At 35.2% G+C, this 17,223-nt stretch overlaps 1 protein-coding gene across 1 annotated transcript in view; it reads left to right on the top strand.

Annotated features, from left to right (window-relative positions):
* The window catches only part of THSD7A (thrombospondin type 1 domain containing 7A), a 617,189-nt gene that overhangs the window by 436,847 nt on the left and 163,119 nt on the right, over nt 1-17,223 (top strand). Inside the window, exons 4-5 of the mRNA XM_019726870.2 lie at nt 1,502-1,750; nt 4,441-4,622. Coding sequence (XP_019582429.2) covers nt 1,502-1,750; nt 4,441-4,622 — 431 coding nt within the window. The remainder of the gene's footprint in view (nt 1-1,501; nt 1,751-4,440; nt 4,623-17,223) is intronic.

Here is a 17,223-nt window from a genome sequence, read left to right as displayed (position 1 = left end):
GGATTGCTAATCCTCTGCTGTGCATACAATATGAACTTAATAAGCATTACATAAAGGATAATGTATGTATATGTATATGTATATGAAAACAGTCCATGAGGGATGGGAAATGTACCCAAGAGGAAATTAAATAGGGAGACTTTCGTAAGAGAGGAGTTTTGGAGGTCAGCATTTGGACATGATTTGCCTGATTTTCATGGATAAACTCCTAAGTATAACAGTGAAAACTTGCTTATTTCACACAGAAAATTTTGCTTTATGGTTCATGCTGTACCTAATACACCATTACTACTCAGTACATGACCTTTGAGTAAAAGTGGGATTTCAGTCCCCTCTGCTGTTGTAAGAAAAACAGAGCTGACTCCCAAAGCCCTTTGACCATCACTCTCACATGGTCCTTCTTCCCAGACCTCTCAACTCAGACAAATGGACTTTGATGCATTGAGCCCTGTCTCCTAAGAGTGCAATTTTCATACACATGACAGTAGAATTAAGAATATGGGATGTGAGTTGTTACATTAACATGGACCTGCCTCTCTGTATGGTTGATTGCCGTAGTTAAATATAGCAGCTGAATGACAAGGCAGAATTCTCAGTGTGTTCTCCCATTGGAACAGACAGCTCTATGCTGGCAATGGGCTGCCTGTGTCTTGTAAATGTGCACTATTGGTTATTAAGAATGGGCAAAAGTTCAACTAAGACTCAACACAAGGCCGTTCAATTCCAGGAAAACCCCTCAGAATGTATGTCCTTGGTCATTGATGTCCATGACATCATCTTTATCTTCATATGTAGACATTTCAATTTAGAATCCAGCATCCCTGCAACTGAAGGAATAGAGAGAGTTTGAACACGAGTGCTTTACCGATAAAAATAATGAGAGATCTGTTTAGACTATATCTCTGCAGTAATATAGATATAAATAGATTTCTGTTTCTAATGCTTATGGCATATTTAAGATACCCAATGTATTCTGCGACCTGGAAAAGTTGATATATTTGCATAAATGTACATTATGATTGTAAGTGACAATTAAAGTTTCAAATAGTAAAGGTAATGGTAAGCATATATTAAATTACTTTTCTGGACAAAACTATATTGCACTAAGTTAGCCAAGGATGTTCATTTAAACCCCAAAACAGAATGGAAATTATCATTTGTTAACAGTTCTAGGTTGCTCATTTTCTAAATTAAAACAAATCTGGAATGGGTGAAATGAAAAAAACGGTAAACTTAGTTTCAGCTAATTTTGCTTAGTCCGTTTATTTTCGATGTCTTATGAATGATTTAACAACTCTTGTAAAATTGGAGGAAATGGAAATGTTAGCTGTGAGTCTAGCTGCTTTTACACATCATAAAAGTTGATATATTTACAATGAAATTAGAATTGCAACTCCAAGTGGAAATAAAAGCGTCCAAGCTGATTTCACTCTGCAGGGTGGAAGACAAAGTTCATGACTGCCTGTGAGTCTGTGGTGAGAATATCGGTGCTCTTTTGCAGCTTTTGCCAACAAGAGAAGCTGCCGATGACCTTCCAGTCCTGTGTGATCACCAAAGAGTGCCAGGTGTCGGAGTGGTCAGAATGGGGCTCCTGCTCAAAAACGTGCCTCGATAGAGCATCTCCTAAAGGCACTCGTGTGAGGACACGGATCATCAGAAAGTTTCCTATTGGCAGTGAGAAGGATTGTCCAGAACTTGAGGAAAAAGAACCTTGTGTGTCTCAAGGAGATGCAGCTACCCCCTGTGCCACGTGAGTGAATAGAGAACTGTAGCCTCTGCTGCTCTCTCTACCCAAATTGCATGTTTGTTCAGCTGTTTAATTTCAACTGAGTACTATGTTGGGAAATAGTGATTTTTTACAAATTCTAATTGGAAACATAAAATATCTCTTTATAAACACTATCCTAAAAAAAAAGGTTTTACAAGATGAAAGTCTTTAACAGCTGAATTTCCAAATTTCCATGAAAGCTAGATTTTAGCAGCAGTTCTCTGTTTATATATTTTCTGTAATAGATGTTAGCAAACTCTTTCTGTAAAGGGGAAGATAGTAAATATAATCGGCCTTATGGGTCACATATGTCTCTGGCACATTGACTCAACTCTGCCATTGAAGCTTTAGACAACATGTAAACAAATGAGTGTGGCTGTGTTCCAATAAAACTTTATTTACAAAAACAAGTGGCAGGTTGGATTTAATCATTGGGCCATACTTTGTCTACCCTATTCTGTAAGATAAACTTCCAAAATATAGGTTTCTGCTGCTTATTGAGCAAATCCTATTAACATACAGTAAAAATCCTATTGAATAGAATAAAATATTACATCAAAATTATGAGACTTTAAGCTCCTTGAAGACAAGAACTGTGTTTATTCAACTGTTGTTCTTTTAAATCTAAAGCATATATCACAGGGCCTGACACACAGCAGTTGCCCAATAAACGTTTGTTGAATTCAGATAAATAAGACTGATTCTGAAATATTTGGCAGTATAACCATATTCTTTTTGTCCTTAAAAAAAACCCCAAAAAAACCCACATCATTTCCAAGACATTACTGTGAATTATCTTGGCAACAAATACATTTCAGTTTAGTCCGAATATGGAATATTTATAAAAATAACTTAGAAAATCTTAGTTTCCCAATGATCTAAACAAGCTTCATTGGAGCTTGTCTGGAATATTCTAAACATTTAAAGAACATGCAGACAGCTCAAACTTCATGACCCAGTGAGGAGGTAAATTACCGCTACTCCTCCTGCTGCTCCTTCTAACAAGAGTAATGGAGATAGTGGTGATTCATGAGATCTTCAGTTCTGCAGCACTCTGGAATCGTCCATTCTGCCCTGAGGTAACAAGTGACTGAAAACCCCAGCGAGCTTCTGTCCTAACTCCTCTGCCAGTCCCACTGACTGCGTGTTCCTCTCCACATACTAGGCTCGAGGAAGTCACCAGGGTCTCCAATCAGAGTGTTTGGTCTCCTAGGAGTTTTTTTTTTTTTTCTTCTTAATTTTGTCTCAAGCTAGGTGTTTTATTCTTTATCCTCTCAGATAGTCAAACATCAGTAACAAAATAAAGATATATTCTGAGTCTTTCTTCTCCCCCTTTTCGGAGGGTAGCATTTTTAGAATGTGTAACCCAATTTACATTATTGAAAGCCTATTCCTTTCACAGGACTCATTAGGGTGACCTAAATTGGAACTCCAGTCAATAAAAATAAAATAACATTTTCATTTTAACTCCCCTAATGAACGACTTGTAGGGTTTTACTTTCCTTACAATTCCAGGCTCCACCCAAGGTATCAAATATCCATGTGCTTAGACTTGACCTGAATGCTGTGCTTCCTTTATAAACATATGTCAGGAGTGTTATTCCTTGATGCCCCGTCTTGCGCCTCTGCTAAGCCATGAATCCCCACTTAAAAATGAAAAATGGGCATGAAAGTCAGCTTCACTGTCACGAAACTTTACCATTAACAAAGCAAAGCACTAGATGAGACATCTGAGGCCCCATTTAATCTTTCGGTCTAATTGAGATGAACATTAGCATGTCCATTTCTACCTATGTGGGCTATTCATCAGATTAGTAACGAAGTGTCTTGGTTAAAGTGACACAAAGTGCTTCATGAGCCATTTTTTCCTTGTGCTTTTAGAATATCCACTTTCCTTGAGGTGGAGGTATGCCATTACTTTCTGTCTTCAGTGGCATTGGGAAATGGTTTCCTGGCCATCTCCTTAGCACACGTGTTGGGTTGACAAGCTGCTGACATTTCTTCCCCAGCCTAATCTTGATTGGAGCTTTAATTTAGAATCACAGATCATCTTTCCTGTGTTCCACTGATGAGAAATGTCAGCTCTTTTCATCATTTATCAGCACTCATCAGGGATGCTCAGTGCTATAGGAAAACATTCAAGATTCTTGACAATAAAGAGAAAACTCTGAATTGCTATGTTATATGTTTTAATCCTCACACACAATTATAATTTTGATCCAATGTGAAGAAGCAATTTTCATGTGTTTTATTAAAGGCAAAACAAACGTTTGGGTCGATCGTCATTTAGAATGTTTCCTATTCTCATATTCAATCCTCCTTTGTTTATAAGCATCCAGAAAGGGCAAGCCTGAGTGCAGTTTAACTGAACATAAAATTTCATGTTTTCAGCATTATGCTCTCCTTTCATAAAATATTTATAAACAACTTCCAGTAATTGCAGTTAAAACAAGATCATCCTAAATTTAACCCCTCTTTAAATGGAGCACTGTTGAGGATAAAGAGAAGAGATTGAAACTGAATCTGCACCACACATGCAGTTAGTAGTCTACCATCGATTCAAGAGGAAAGTGATTTTCAGATTAGTTTTCTTAGGAAAACAATATGACAAGAGCAGAGAAAAGTTTTACTCAATAAACATGGTTGCCACTGCTGGTGTTTTCTTTGCTTAGGTATGGCTGGAGAACCACGGAGTGGACCGAGTGCCGCGTGGACCCTTTGCTCAGTCAGCAGGACAAAAGGCGAGGCAACCAGACGGCCCTCTGTGGGGGAGGGGTCCAGACCCGAGAGGTGTACTGCGTTCAGATCAATGAAAACCTCCTCTCACACTTAAATACCCACAAGGACAAAGAAGGTAAACATGGTTTTCTTCTCAAGGACCTCACATGGGATGACCCTGGAGGGTTATACATTCAACCCTCTGGGGCGCGAATATCCGTATTTCTGTTCACATCGTGGTGATATCCACTATGGTGAATAGGAACCTAAATTTTGGTTGTAAAAATGTAAGCCATTCACTCTTTGGTTAATTCTGATTTATTGACAATTCTCTCATTAAGTTTTTTGACTTTAGGCTCTTAGTCAAAATTTGGTAGGAGTAATTAATTATAAAAAATAGAATAAACACTCATTTTTGTAAGTATATGCAAAGAATGCAAGTATATATTCTAAAGCCCAAGTTTTCTTTTCTTTGTATAAGAAATAACAACTTCTTATAAAAAACACCTCCTTTTGCTGCTTATAATGTGGTTGAGAAGTACGTTATAGTATTGAGTGAAAATTTCTATTTGAATTTAAATGAACTAATTACAGAATAAAACTACAGTAAAAAAAAAATCACATCTTAGAATTTTTTTGTTTAATTCTGTTTTAGACCAGGTGTGATAAATGTGCAATAGGATAAGTGAATGCAAAAAAAAAAAAAAGATTGCCAGGGGTAAATGTATATTATGTATTAATATTACTCTAGTCATTATTAGATCAAGTTTATATTCATTTAGTAGCTTTAAGTCCACAGAAATATGAATATTTTTAAGCCATGTTGTAAACAGACCCTCTTACGTTTCTCTCTACCTGAGGGATAACAGGACTTCTATCTCAAATCTATTCAGCATATATTTTTCAGTTGCCAATGGAGTTCCAACACTTGTGTAAGGTGGTTAGGATAGAAATGTCAGTACAAATTTTGTGTCAGAAAGGTGCTTATGGTCAGCATGAGGGCACACAAACAAACCAATAATTATAATGCAATATTATATGCATTGTAAATGAGTGTTAGAGTATCTAACTGTAGGAGGAATCACAAAAACAGAAACCTTCACAGAGGAAGGAAGTGGCACTTGAGCTGAGTGATGACACACATTTCCTACAGTTAAGAGGGCCAGGAATTCAAGAGGGAGTCTACTCCAGGCAGAGGGAACAGCATGTATGAAAGCACACCATAAAAGAAAAGCAAAAACGAAAGAGAAATCTTGCCAGAAAAGATGAGTATGTTATATTTAGCAAGTTGTGGGTATGATAGGATAGTATTTCCCAGCAAATATTTTGTTTGGAAAGGGAAAAGAAGAAGGATAAAGACCCTAGGTGATACCAGCAAACAAAAGACCCTCTCCTCCACCCCACCAAAAAAAAGGAATATTTAGAGAAGGAATCTGATCAAGAATGACTAGAAAAGAAGGGAAACAACCAAGAGAAATGAATATTTTGAAAAACAAAAGAAGAGGTGTGTCCTCTGCCTCCCCAAAAAGGAGTGGCACGAGTGACCAGCAATTCATGGAAAATAGGCTGCCGTTTTGCATTTGCAATTTGCAAAATTTAATTGTTTTGTATCCACTAGCTTTACATAGCATGTCAACTCATTTAGGAATCTAGCCTAGGGATGTATTTGACTACTAATGTATCTTGAAATTGTAAGGAAGTAGCATAAAACATGTAATGTTAGTACATTCATATTTTCTTGGCCACTTTAATGGTTACGTTTTTAACACTCTTAAGTGGATTTATTATAGCAGTCCTTTCAGAGTAGTATAATTTCATTGCTAGAGGTAGATCAGATTTTAGTTTCTGAATGTCAATTATGTCCTGTAGGTTATTACTTTCAAAAGGGCCTCCAGAATTCTGAATTGCAACTCCATATTTTTAAAACTCATTTTGTCATGGGGTCTCCCTACTGCTGTCAAAGCACTGCAGTGCACCAAAAATAGTCACACAAAAAAGGAAACAAAAAAGAATAGCATAGTTAAGATATGTGTGTTGGACTAAGCAAATGGCAAATCAAAAATCAATGGATACAGAAATAATCAGTTATCCTAAAATTAACATTTATCATGTAAGTATATAACATGAATAACTTAGGAATCTGTGTCTTTTCGTGTCAAATATGAAGAATACTAATAAGTCTCTTATACACTTTGCAAAACTCTTTTAGTTGATTCTCCCTATGAGTTGCAGCTCTTTTTTCTCACAACATAGGTAGTGTGAGTTTCTCCCCAGAAGCATTTAACATTCCCCAATATGAAACTTATTCAATATACCAGCTTCCCAAGGATGACATGTAAAGACTATAAAAATGGAGAACAATACTACTGTGGGTTGTGAAGATTGTTTGTAGTCTGTCTTCTTTCAATAAATATGAAAGAATAAAAGCTTACTTTATAAAGAGAAGGAAACCTCTCAGAATAACTCCCTCAATCACTTCTAACAATAAGGTACTCATCTCAAGAAATCCTAGCTCTGTCCATGAACAAGTTACCTTAAGAGCAATTCACTTTATACTTCATTTAAAGAAAAAAGTCTGTACTGTTGTTTTTGCAGATTCATACTACTGTGCTTCCCCGATAATAAGACCTAGCTGGACAATAGCTCTAATGCGTATTTTGGAGCAAAAATTAATATAAGACCTGGTGTTATGTTATGTTATGTTACGTTGTTATATTATATAAGACCTGGTCTTATATTATAGTAAAATAAGACTGGGTCTATATTAATTTTTGCTCCAAAAGACGCATTAGAGCTGATTGTTCGGCTAGGTCTTATTTTCGGGGAAACACAGTATGTGTCCTATGAAAGTTGTTTTCATCTGTATCTAAGCTATTAGAAATGCCTTAACTCAAAATAAAATACTCTAACTCAAAAATAAAATTTCTTGATACAAAAATATTGAAAACAAGTGATATGAAATTCTATAAACTCCCTTTATTATCTTGGCACATCATATTAATGACCACCTTACTACAAGGACAGGGCATTATTTGTTGGCTTATTCACTGCTGTTAACTGACTCACACCACACTAGGCTGTACAAATTTTCCTTCTTGCAGGTAATGTATTTAATTTCCAGAAAATCGAAATACGTATGTATTATTAAAGTACAGAGTATATAATGTATGATAATTACAACTTGGGATCACATCTATGTCAATTGAATTACATCATCAGAATGTTTGTTAAGTTAATGATAGCGTCTATAGGCAACAGGAAAAATATGTCTACTTGATATTGGAGAGTATCTACATTTTATTCATGCATTGCTGAGGGCCATAGGTAACCCTCTCAATCCTGACAACTGAGAGGAGTTAGTAGTACAACCCTTGACAATTTGTGTTCTGCTGGCTGATCTGAATTCCAGTAGGCTGTGAAGAATGTCCAGCTTATGCTGGCATGAAACCTACCCTTATCAGAAACTGACAGGAAGAAGCCCAGCCCGTGGGGAGGTTATCAGTGTAAACCCTAGAAGCTGATGCAAATGCTGCATGCATGAACATGAACTGATTTTTTCTTTTTTACAAAGTGAGGTAAAAGTAGATTTTCCATATAGCAACTCAAGAAATTCTGCCATTTGATATAGATTGACCATGTTTTTAAATAAGGGAAACCAAAAATATTGGTTATAAAGCACCATGATGCTTACCATGATTTATATTATAGGAAACTTAAGAACATGCTTTTGTAGAATCTGGATGATATCTGCAGGATTTGAGGTTATTAAGGAAGACAGACAGTATAATGAGCTTGTATGATGACCTAGAATGAGATAAACCGGCAGAAAGATTTGGAGGATCAATAGAAAGAAGGATGGAGGGAAGGATGATTGACTGTGAATGGGCAGACAGAAGGATGAATAAAGAGCTCGTATTTTCCCACATCCTGCAAAGAAGTAAGGAGAATAAAATAGTCACTATCCCTAAATGGAATGAAAACTCTTTATAATTGTAGTATTTTATCTACAGTTTCCACAAACTAGCCCACTTTAGACAAAGCTATTTAAAAATAAAAAGCTACGTTTATGGTGCTATTTCCCTGTTATTTCAGAAAGTAAGTATCAGAATTCATCGAAGGCTAGTGCTACACCTTTCCTATCCACCACTTTTGAAATAACAGGTAGGTGAGCATATTTTACATAACACCTCAATCAGAAATGTGTATCAGAGATTTTTTACAGTCCTTAAACCCTCTAGGAAATATAGTGGTTTTCTTTCACTTTCTATTTTGCTAGAAATATGTCAAAGCTGTCCCATGAAATAGAAATGTTTTCATGTTTCTTGACTTTCTATAACATCATTATATAGATGTAAATTACAGCAAAAACAAAAAAGTTTTTGTTTTTTTGTTTTTTAATTTACTTACGTAAAAATGGCACTAGGATCCCTAAAAATATGAACAGATATATAAAGTTTGGTTATGAACACTTTTGTTGGGATAAATTAATGAAGGTAAGAACACTTTTCATAGTTTATCATATTTCTAAGCACATTATGTAGTGCTCTGCTCTTCTTAAAGTGGTAAATAAAAAAGGTACCAAATCACACAATGGCTACATTTTGGAAACAGCCTACAGTGATGCAGGGAGACATAAAAAACACCGTAATGTAATTATAGAATAATTAAAATATAGGAAATCCCTGAAGAAATCAGATCCTCCTAGGAAATCAGTTCTCTGGATATTTTGTGGGAGAGAAGAGCTGTTACCCTATGAAATTTCTATGTGATCAGTAGATTACAAAATGGAAAGTGAGATGCCAAGAGGTTTCACCCACTGGGATGGAAGCTAATAAAAATTTCCATGCAGGGAATTAGATTAAGGAGGTCAGTGGTCTACCCCAGAGGTAACTTAGAATTTTTAGTAGAGGAAGAGCTTGCTAACAAGATGTTGGGAAGTATTCCACCAAAACGCAATCAAAGAAAAATATAAGGCAGCTCGGAAGTCATGTAAATATGAAAACAGTATGCTTATACTAACTTTGGCTCAGCCAACATTTAATAAACATTTGTTGTTTTATATGTTTATCATTTGTAAACATGGTACAGTTTTCTTTTCATTTGTCTGCAAATTCACTCTTGAACATATCAAAAACACTTTAAAAAACATTGTTTCAACAAGGGTTTATATTCACACACAGCTTAAATAACTATTCACACCTCTAACTTTGAATAGAGAAAACGTGATCTAATTGTTAGATCAAATGATGAGAGTCAAAATTCATGTACATTTTCAGTTTGGCCACTCATTTAAGAAGGCTTCATATGTATACACACACACACACACACACACACACACACACACACACACATATACACATGATGCAGGGAGACATAAAAAGCACCGTAATGTAATTATAGAATAATTAAAATATAGGAAATCCCTGAAGAAATCAGATTCTCCTAGGAAATCAGTTCTCTGGATATTTTGTGGGAGAGAAGAGCTGTTACCCTATGAAATTTCTATGTGATCAGTAGATTACAAAATGGAAAGTGAGATGCCAAGAGGTTTCACCCACTGGGCTGGAAGCTAATAAAAATTTCCATGCTGGGAATTAGATTAAGGAGGTCAGTGGTCTACCCCAGAGGTAACTTAGAATTTTTAATAGAGGAAGAGCTTGCTAACAAGATGTTGGGAAGTATTCCACCAAAACGCAATCAAAGAAAAATATAAGGCAGCTTGGAAGTCATGTAAACATGAAAACAGTATGCTTATACTAACTTTGGCTCAGCCAACATTTAATAAACATTTGTTGTTTTATATGTTTATCATTTGTAAACATGGTACAGTTTTCTTTTCATTTGTCTGCAAATTCACTCTTGAACATATCAAAAACACTTTAAAAAACATTGTTTCAACAAGGGTTTATATTCACACACAGCTTAAATAACTATTCACACCTCTAACTTTGAATAGAGAAAACGTGATCTAATTGTTAGATCAAATGATGAGAGTCAAAATTCATGTACATTTTCAGTTTGGCCACTCATTTAAGAAGGCTTCATATGTATACACACACACACACACACACACACACACACACACACACACATATACACATGATGCAGGGAGACATAAAAAGCACTGTAATGTAATTATAGAATTATATATATATATATAATATATATATTTCTTTTTTTCTTCTTTCTAATTATATAGTTGGCTTAAAAATCTTTTGAATTTTCATCTGAAGGCCACTTTCAGAAGAACCCTAGATATAATATATAATCAGGAAGCCTGATTTTTATTGCTGCTTGTCCTTGTATCCTTATGCACATTGCTTAACTGTATTTGCCTAAAAATACCTATTTCATGACTCTCCCATTCCATTGCCTGCAATATGGCACATTAGAATAACTGAAAATCATCCTTTATAAAACACCTAGACATGGAGACTACAATGTCATTTTAAATGCTTTTAAGAGCAGAGCAGATGTCTTGAAACTGAATGATTCCCCAGAACAAACCAGGAAGGTTGAACTAATGTTTTCTGTGGTCATCCTTGGGTAGGGATGGGGCAGGAGGAGGGTTACACATTATGGGAACGTAGCGGGAGTGAAGCCAATAAGGGTCATGACACTCAACTTTTACTCAGAAAAAGAGAGTACAAGCAGAAATATTGCATTACTTCATTAACCTCAAAGGGTTATAGCATCAAGGAGTAAGCAGAGAAATTCAATTTACCTATAGAGGGAGCTCACCAGAAGCAGGTCAGCCTCAGCCTCAGGTCAACCTGTTCTAATAATTCTAACTATGGCCCAGTACTCACAAGTTTAAGTTTCAAATTTATGGTACTTCCATGAGTCCAAAGACCACTGAGAAATTAATATAAGTCATGGTGTTTCACCAATGGTACCACTGGGGTGCCTGACATAATGAAAAACAAAAATTTTGAAGAGGAGAATCCTTTAACCTAAGCCACAGGATTTCACCAGATAAAGTACACCATTTATAATTGCAAACTACACGAAGAAAAATAATCCATTGTGAACAGGATTTTAAATGCCCAACAGTGTAAGATTAGTCTCAAGATTGGGAATATAAGAAATATCAGATAGAGACCATAAAATACAAATGTAAAACTTATTAAAGATGAAAGGAAAAATTCAAAACATTAAATATAATAAGTCATAATGAAAAACAACTGATAAAAAAAGAAACGGAAGTTCTAGAACTAAAAAAGTACTTTTTCTGGAAATAAATACAGTAAATGGATAGATTAGACAGATGGAGATTACACGGTTATTAGTAAACTGAAGACAAACGTTAGGAAATTAATTATTCAAACCGCCATACTGAAAAGAGAAGTTGAAAATGAAAGCGAAGATAATAGTCATGCAGAATTAAATAAGAAGGTTCAAAATGAGAGAATCAAGGTAAAAGGAGAGAATTTTCTGGAACCAATAAAAGCCAACAGAACAGAATCAAGAAAAACAATTTCTAAGCAGGATAGTAATATATGCACATTTAGGTACAAAGTACTGAGATTTCAGCTCATAAACTACAAAGACATTAAAAGGAATACAGAGAAGGAAATAAATTAACTATAAAAGAATTAACAACAGTGAAATTCTCAACAGCTACAGGAAAGCAAAATAACAAAAATTCTGTATTAAAAGTACTGAGAGGAAAATAACTGTCAACTTAGAATGATTTATCCAGCTACCTATCATTATGGACTAGTGGCAAAATTAAGACAAAAATGGAAGGGTTTACCTCTAATAAACCCTCACTGAAAGAACTTCTAAATGGTAATGTTTAGGAAGAAGGAAATTGAGCCAAGAAAGAAAAGAATTCAAGATGTACAAAGAAGTTGGTAAATATCTGGGTAATCTATGTAACTATAGATATGTATGAAGTGATACTAATAACTTTCATGGCTAAAACACTGTACAGTTGGTCAATGAACAACATTAATATATGATGGGAGGAAATGATAAGCAGTATATTGTTTGGAAAAGGATAGAGATACTGAGCACCCTTATATATTATTAAATCATGTTGTTAAAAATGTAAGAATAATTATTAAATTCATAATTATTAATACTTACTTGTGTAATAAGATAAAAAAATCAATTATTAATAATTAAATTATATATACTTTCCAGTCCAGCAGAGGAAATAAAAGGGATTAAATAAAATTCAATCAATTCAATAAGAGGTACTGAATAAGAGAAAAAAAAATTCACCTTTTTCACAGAGATAATCTAATACCAAATAAGATTAAAAATCTAGAAATATGACTTTTAAATGTCAGAGTCAAAGGTTAATACAGAAAATCATTTTATTTTAATTATCACAGCATCTGTGAGACCAGCCAGCTGTATTATAAGTGTTTACAGTGATCAAAGAGTATGGATTACTCAGTCTCAACATTTACCACTTCTGGCAAATACATAAACACACTAACAGACCACACACTGTATTTCCCAGGCAATAGTGTCACCTTTATATACAAAGTACTGGGGAAGATTTTATTTTCTCAAGGAAATAACATGAAATTGACTTACGTTATATATATGTGTACAATGTCAAAACTATTCCAAATATTGAATTTCTGGATCAATTAAATGTCATTTGATAGAAAATTTTCTTGGCTGATCAAAAATGCCCAGAATTTTCTTCAGTAGTTTTGGAATGAAGGATAATCTCCACAAATATAACACTCAATAAAAATTATGTTGCCAAATTGATATTGTTCCATAAAACATGAAAGTGACTGAAAACTTTTAAAATTGAAGAAGAGAAACATCTGAAATTCATGAGTATTTCATACATATCTTCCTTTCTGGCATTCTAGATTTTCTCACTTTGCTAACAGGAAACATGAATGACATTGGCACTATTATGTAAACAAAGGTAACAACGACAAAGGAATTATTACCTATGGAAGATAATAAAATTCATTATGTATGTTGGTGTCTTAGACAAAGTCACACACCCATGTGCTGATAAAAATATGTGAATGATATTAAGCTAATAAGGATAAAACATATTGGATAATATTATGACACAAAAAGGTATGAATAGGCTAAAAACAATGGAATTTCTCCAACAGTGTGTGAAGCCTAATGAAATACAAATACCTACACCTAAGTCCCAAATGCCCACTGTGAAAGAAAAGAATAGTAATAATGATGAGAATGATATGATGACAGTGACAATATTGATTGCATTTGTTAAGGCACTATGTTAATTATTTGGTTGCTGTGAAGATTAAATGATTAAGGTGGGGGACAAACAGTTGGAATCAGTGACTTAATGTACAATTCATTCTGTGTCTGTTCTTCCAAGTGTTACTCTACCAAACACTAATCACAATCTGATTGATGAAGTACTACAGATTTAGATATCTCACTTGTTATTCCTTCATTAACTCAGTTAATGCTTATTGAACAACGATTATGTTGCATCACTGGTTTAGATGTTGAAGAATGTTTTAAAAAGCAGAGGTGATCCCTATCTTTAGGGAGCTTATGGTGTAATAGTAACCTTGTATTTAGAGCTTTGTTTACTGGGGGTTCAGAACTGACCCTTCCCAAGAGTGACATGGAGAAACGTCTGCAGACATGCCAGGGTGGGGCTCTTCAGTTAAGCTCTGAAAGCACACTACAGCCATGGTCCATCCTTAATAGAGAACCTGTATCCTTATTCATTGGGTAAATTGCTTTTCTGGGAAGTACGCCTCCTCAAAATGCAGTTTAAGAATCACCTGCATGCTTTAAGAAAATGCAAAAATCCCTGGATGTTGTATATAGAGATTGTGATTCTGTAGGTCTGGAAAGGGTGTATATTTTACAATCACCATCGTGATAATAATCAGGAATCGATTTTACCAAAAAGCTCATAAGAGTCCTCTTAAAAGGCTCTTTCCAAAGTTTTGGGAGAGACTGGGGTAGGGTCAGAGAAGTCCAGGTTTTCTGAGCCCCAAAGCTTATGCAATTTAGGGGACCGTCATTATTAAAAAATAAAATAAAAATAAAAATTGAAGTACAAAATCACTAAAATCTCTGCCAGGGTCTCAGAAGGGGCATGTGTATGTGAAGGGCCCTGACACATAAGCTTCCTGGGCTCCTCAATAAATGTATCCCAAATTCTAACATAGATTTTTGGCCTCTATTAGAGACAAAAAGAATCACTCCTTTAAAATGAGACACATAAACACAGACATTCATGTCCTAAAAAGCCCTCTTTCCCACAGTTCTGGAAGTAAGATCAGGGAGAATAGCATAACTGGGAAAACTCACTCTATGGCTTCAGAAGTGAACAGAACTTTCAGCTCTAATATAGGTCTTATTTATACTCACTGAGCCCTGCTTTTAGGTCTCTGAGCTGCAAATCTTTAGAAAGCCCTTGTACCTTACCTTGCTAGTATTTAAGCTAGGAAATGGGAGAGGAAAAACACCTAGTACTCGCAGATACTGTTTCATCTTATACCTGTAACCCAAGATGGAAAGAAGACAAAGCTGTTAGTTAAAGGGCCTTCCATTAATGAAAGAAAGATGGTGGATAAAATGTCACAAAAGCTGACACTATCAAGTCGCCGTAGTGTGTGCGCTTTTTGTAACCCTTAAGCACTGATTTCATCAAGTCCGTTGTGGATGAGTGATAGCACCAGAAGGAATTTTGAAACGAGCACTCAGGGATGTGCACTGGTGAATGAATAGCATTTTTTCAGAGGCACAGCCCTGCTATCTAAGAATGTAAAAGAAATGGTTTGTGGCTGCCTATTCCCTGCCTTGCTGATGACTGCTCAATAGGGAGCAGCTACTCTCACCAGTGTTAACAGAGGAGTACAAACTACATTGTGGAGCTCATTAATATTTATTCCTTCTAAAAGCAATGGGCAATAAAAAGGGAAATAAACCAGGGAGAATAGCAATGGAAAAAGGAAGCCATGACAACAGATTCATCTTGGAAACGTCTCACCATTTATTACACACAAAAATACGTTTGAAATACAAGGATCTATATTATTAGTCTGGAACCTGCTAAAAATGCCTGTTATTGGGTGAACAAGTATATAGGGGGGAAAATTGAATATCGAACACAATTCAATAATGCAAAATAGCCATCCATATTCTTGTAATTATATGATGCACCTCTTTACAACTTCACATTTTCAATATTCAACAAATCTACACAGCATCAGAGTCTCTGCTGTATCTGTGCACAGACAAGAACTTTCTCTAAGCCTAGGATCCCCTATCTGTTGCAACAGAGACCAGTAACATTTCTGTTCCTGTTCTCTTGGTGCTCCTCTATTTTCTCCTTTGAAATGCTTCAAAGGTCATCCCAACTATCCAAATAGCTCCTCCTATTTCAAATAATCCTTTTCACACTATAAAAACTCACTAATCTTTCTTCATCGAAACTCTATAATCTTTTCATACTGTATTGCTCAATTTACTACTTGATTACATGTACTTCTATTCTTTTACAATTGTCTCATGAATATTCGTGCCAACTCTCCATGATTTTAAGCTTCTGAAGAGGGAATGGCCTTATTTTCCCTCCTGAACTTTAGTATTATCCATCATTCTTTCCGTAGGTCTGAGTACATTTGTTAATTGTATCATTTAGAAATATCTTTAAGAAAGACAGAGAAAGCCCTTCAGACAAAGGACATTGACTTCCTTCAATCTCATTTATAGTATTTCATTTCAGATTCATCTACATGCCTCACTAACTTCATTCTTTTCCTTCTTTGCATTCCTTTTCTCTGCAAAGCCTTAATGAGATAACATATGTAAAACATCCCCCAGCATAAGGCCTTGCACTTATTATATGCCAAATGAATAGTAATTGCTTCTGTGTATGTGTTTCCTTTTTTGTTAAATTGATAAAAAGGGAGGAATTTTTTTTTTTTTAAGTAGTAGTTTCACTCCAAACTTTTTTTGCGTGTAAGCAAGACATCAGTGTATACTGGCCTTGCTAGTTCAGAACCATAACAGTGGATGTTTAATTCATGGAGTCTCTCTTTACAATATGTTCCAAAATTCTGCCTCTTTACTTCCATTATATATGAAATTGCTGCCTTCTTGGAAAAAGTAGACTTTCTTTGTATCATTTCAGAGTAAAAAGAACTCTAACTAAGTTTACTTCTATAGTTATTGGAGATAGAACAATTATAGCTTCCCTTACTTTGTGCCACTGATTCCTTGAGAAGTTTAAGTAGCACTCGGTGCTTAAGTATTCCAAAAGAAATGCTTGCAATAGACCTAGGATTCTTTGCTCTGAAAAGGACACTTTCACCATTGTTCAACATGAGAATTCCACACTGGTTCATCTGCCTGTTACATTACATGGGATTCCTGGACATCTACAAACCACACTGGTTAGGCAGCATTCTGCCCTGGACACCTTCACTCTCTGTGTCAAAATAATATTAATGAATCAGTGCAGAAAAAAAAAAAATATTGTTTTACAGGTGCTCAGCTAGGTCTGGTTAGAAAGCCATGAATCAATTAAGTTCCTCCTCCATTAGGAATTTCCAGAAGTACTTTAAAAATAAAGTCATGTTTTTCACTAAGAAAGCTGTTGATTCATTTCTCACTGTCTTTTAAAAATCCATCACAAGGGAATAAGCAAAGAAACAAATGTATTATGATAGTGTTTTCCCATTGCATGACTAAATGAATAATTAGAGAATAATTTTCCCAGATCTACTGAGGTAATACGTGACAAAGGACAGACT

Source organism: Rhinolophus sinicus, linkage group LG09 (assembly GCF_036562045.2).
Source record: "Rhinolophus sinicus isolate RSC01 linkage group LG09, ASM3656204v1, whole genome shotgun sequence".
Lineage (NCBI taxonomy): Eukaryota > Metazoa > Chordata > Mammalia > Chiroptera > Rhinolophidae > Rhinolophus > Rhinolophus sinicus.
Note: the sequence above shows the minus strand (reverse complement) of the source record. Positions and strands in the feature narration are given on the sequence as shown.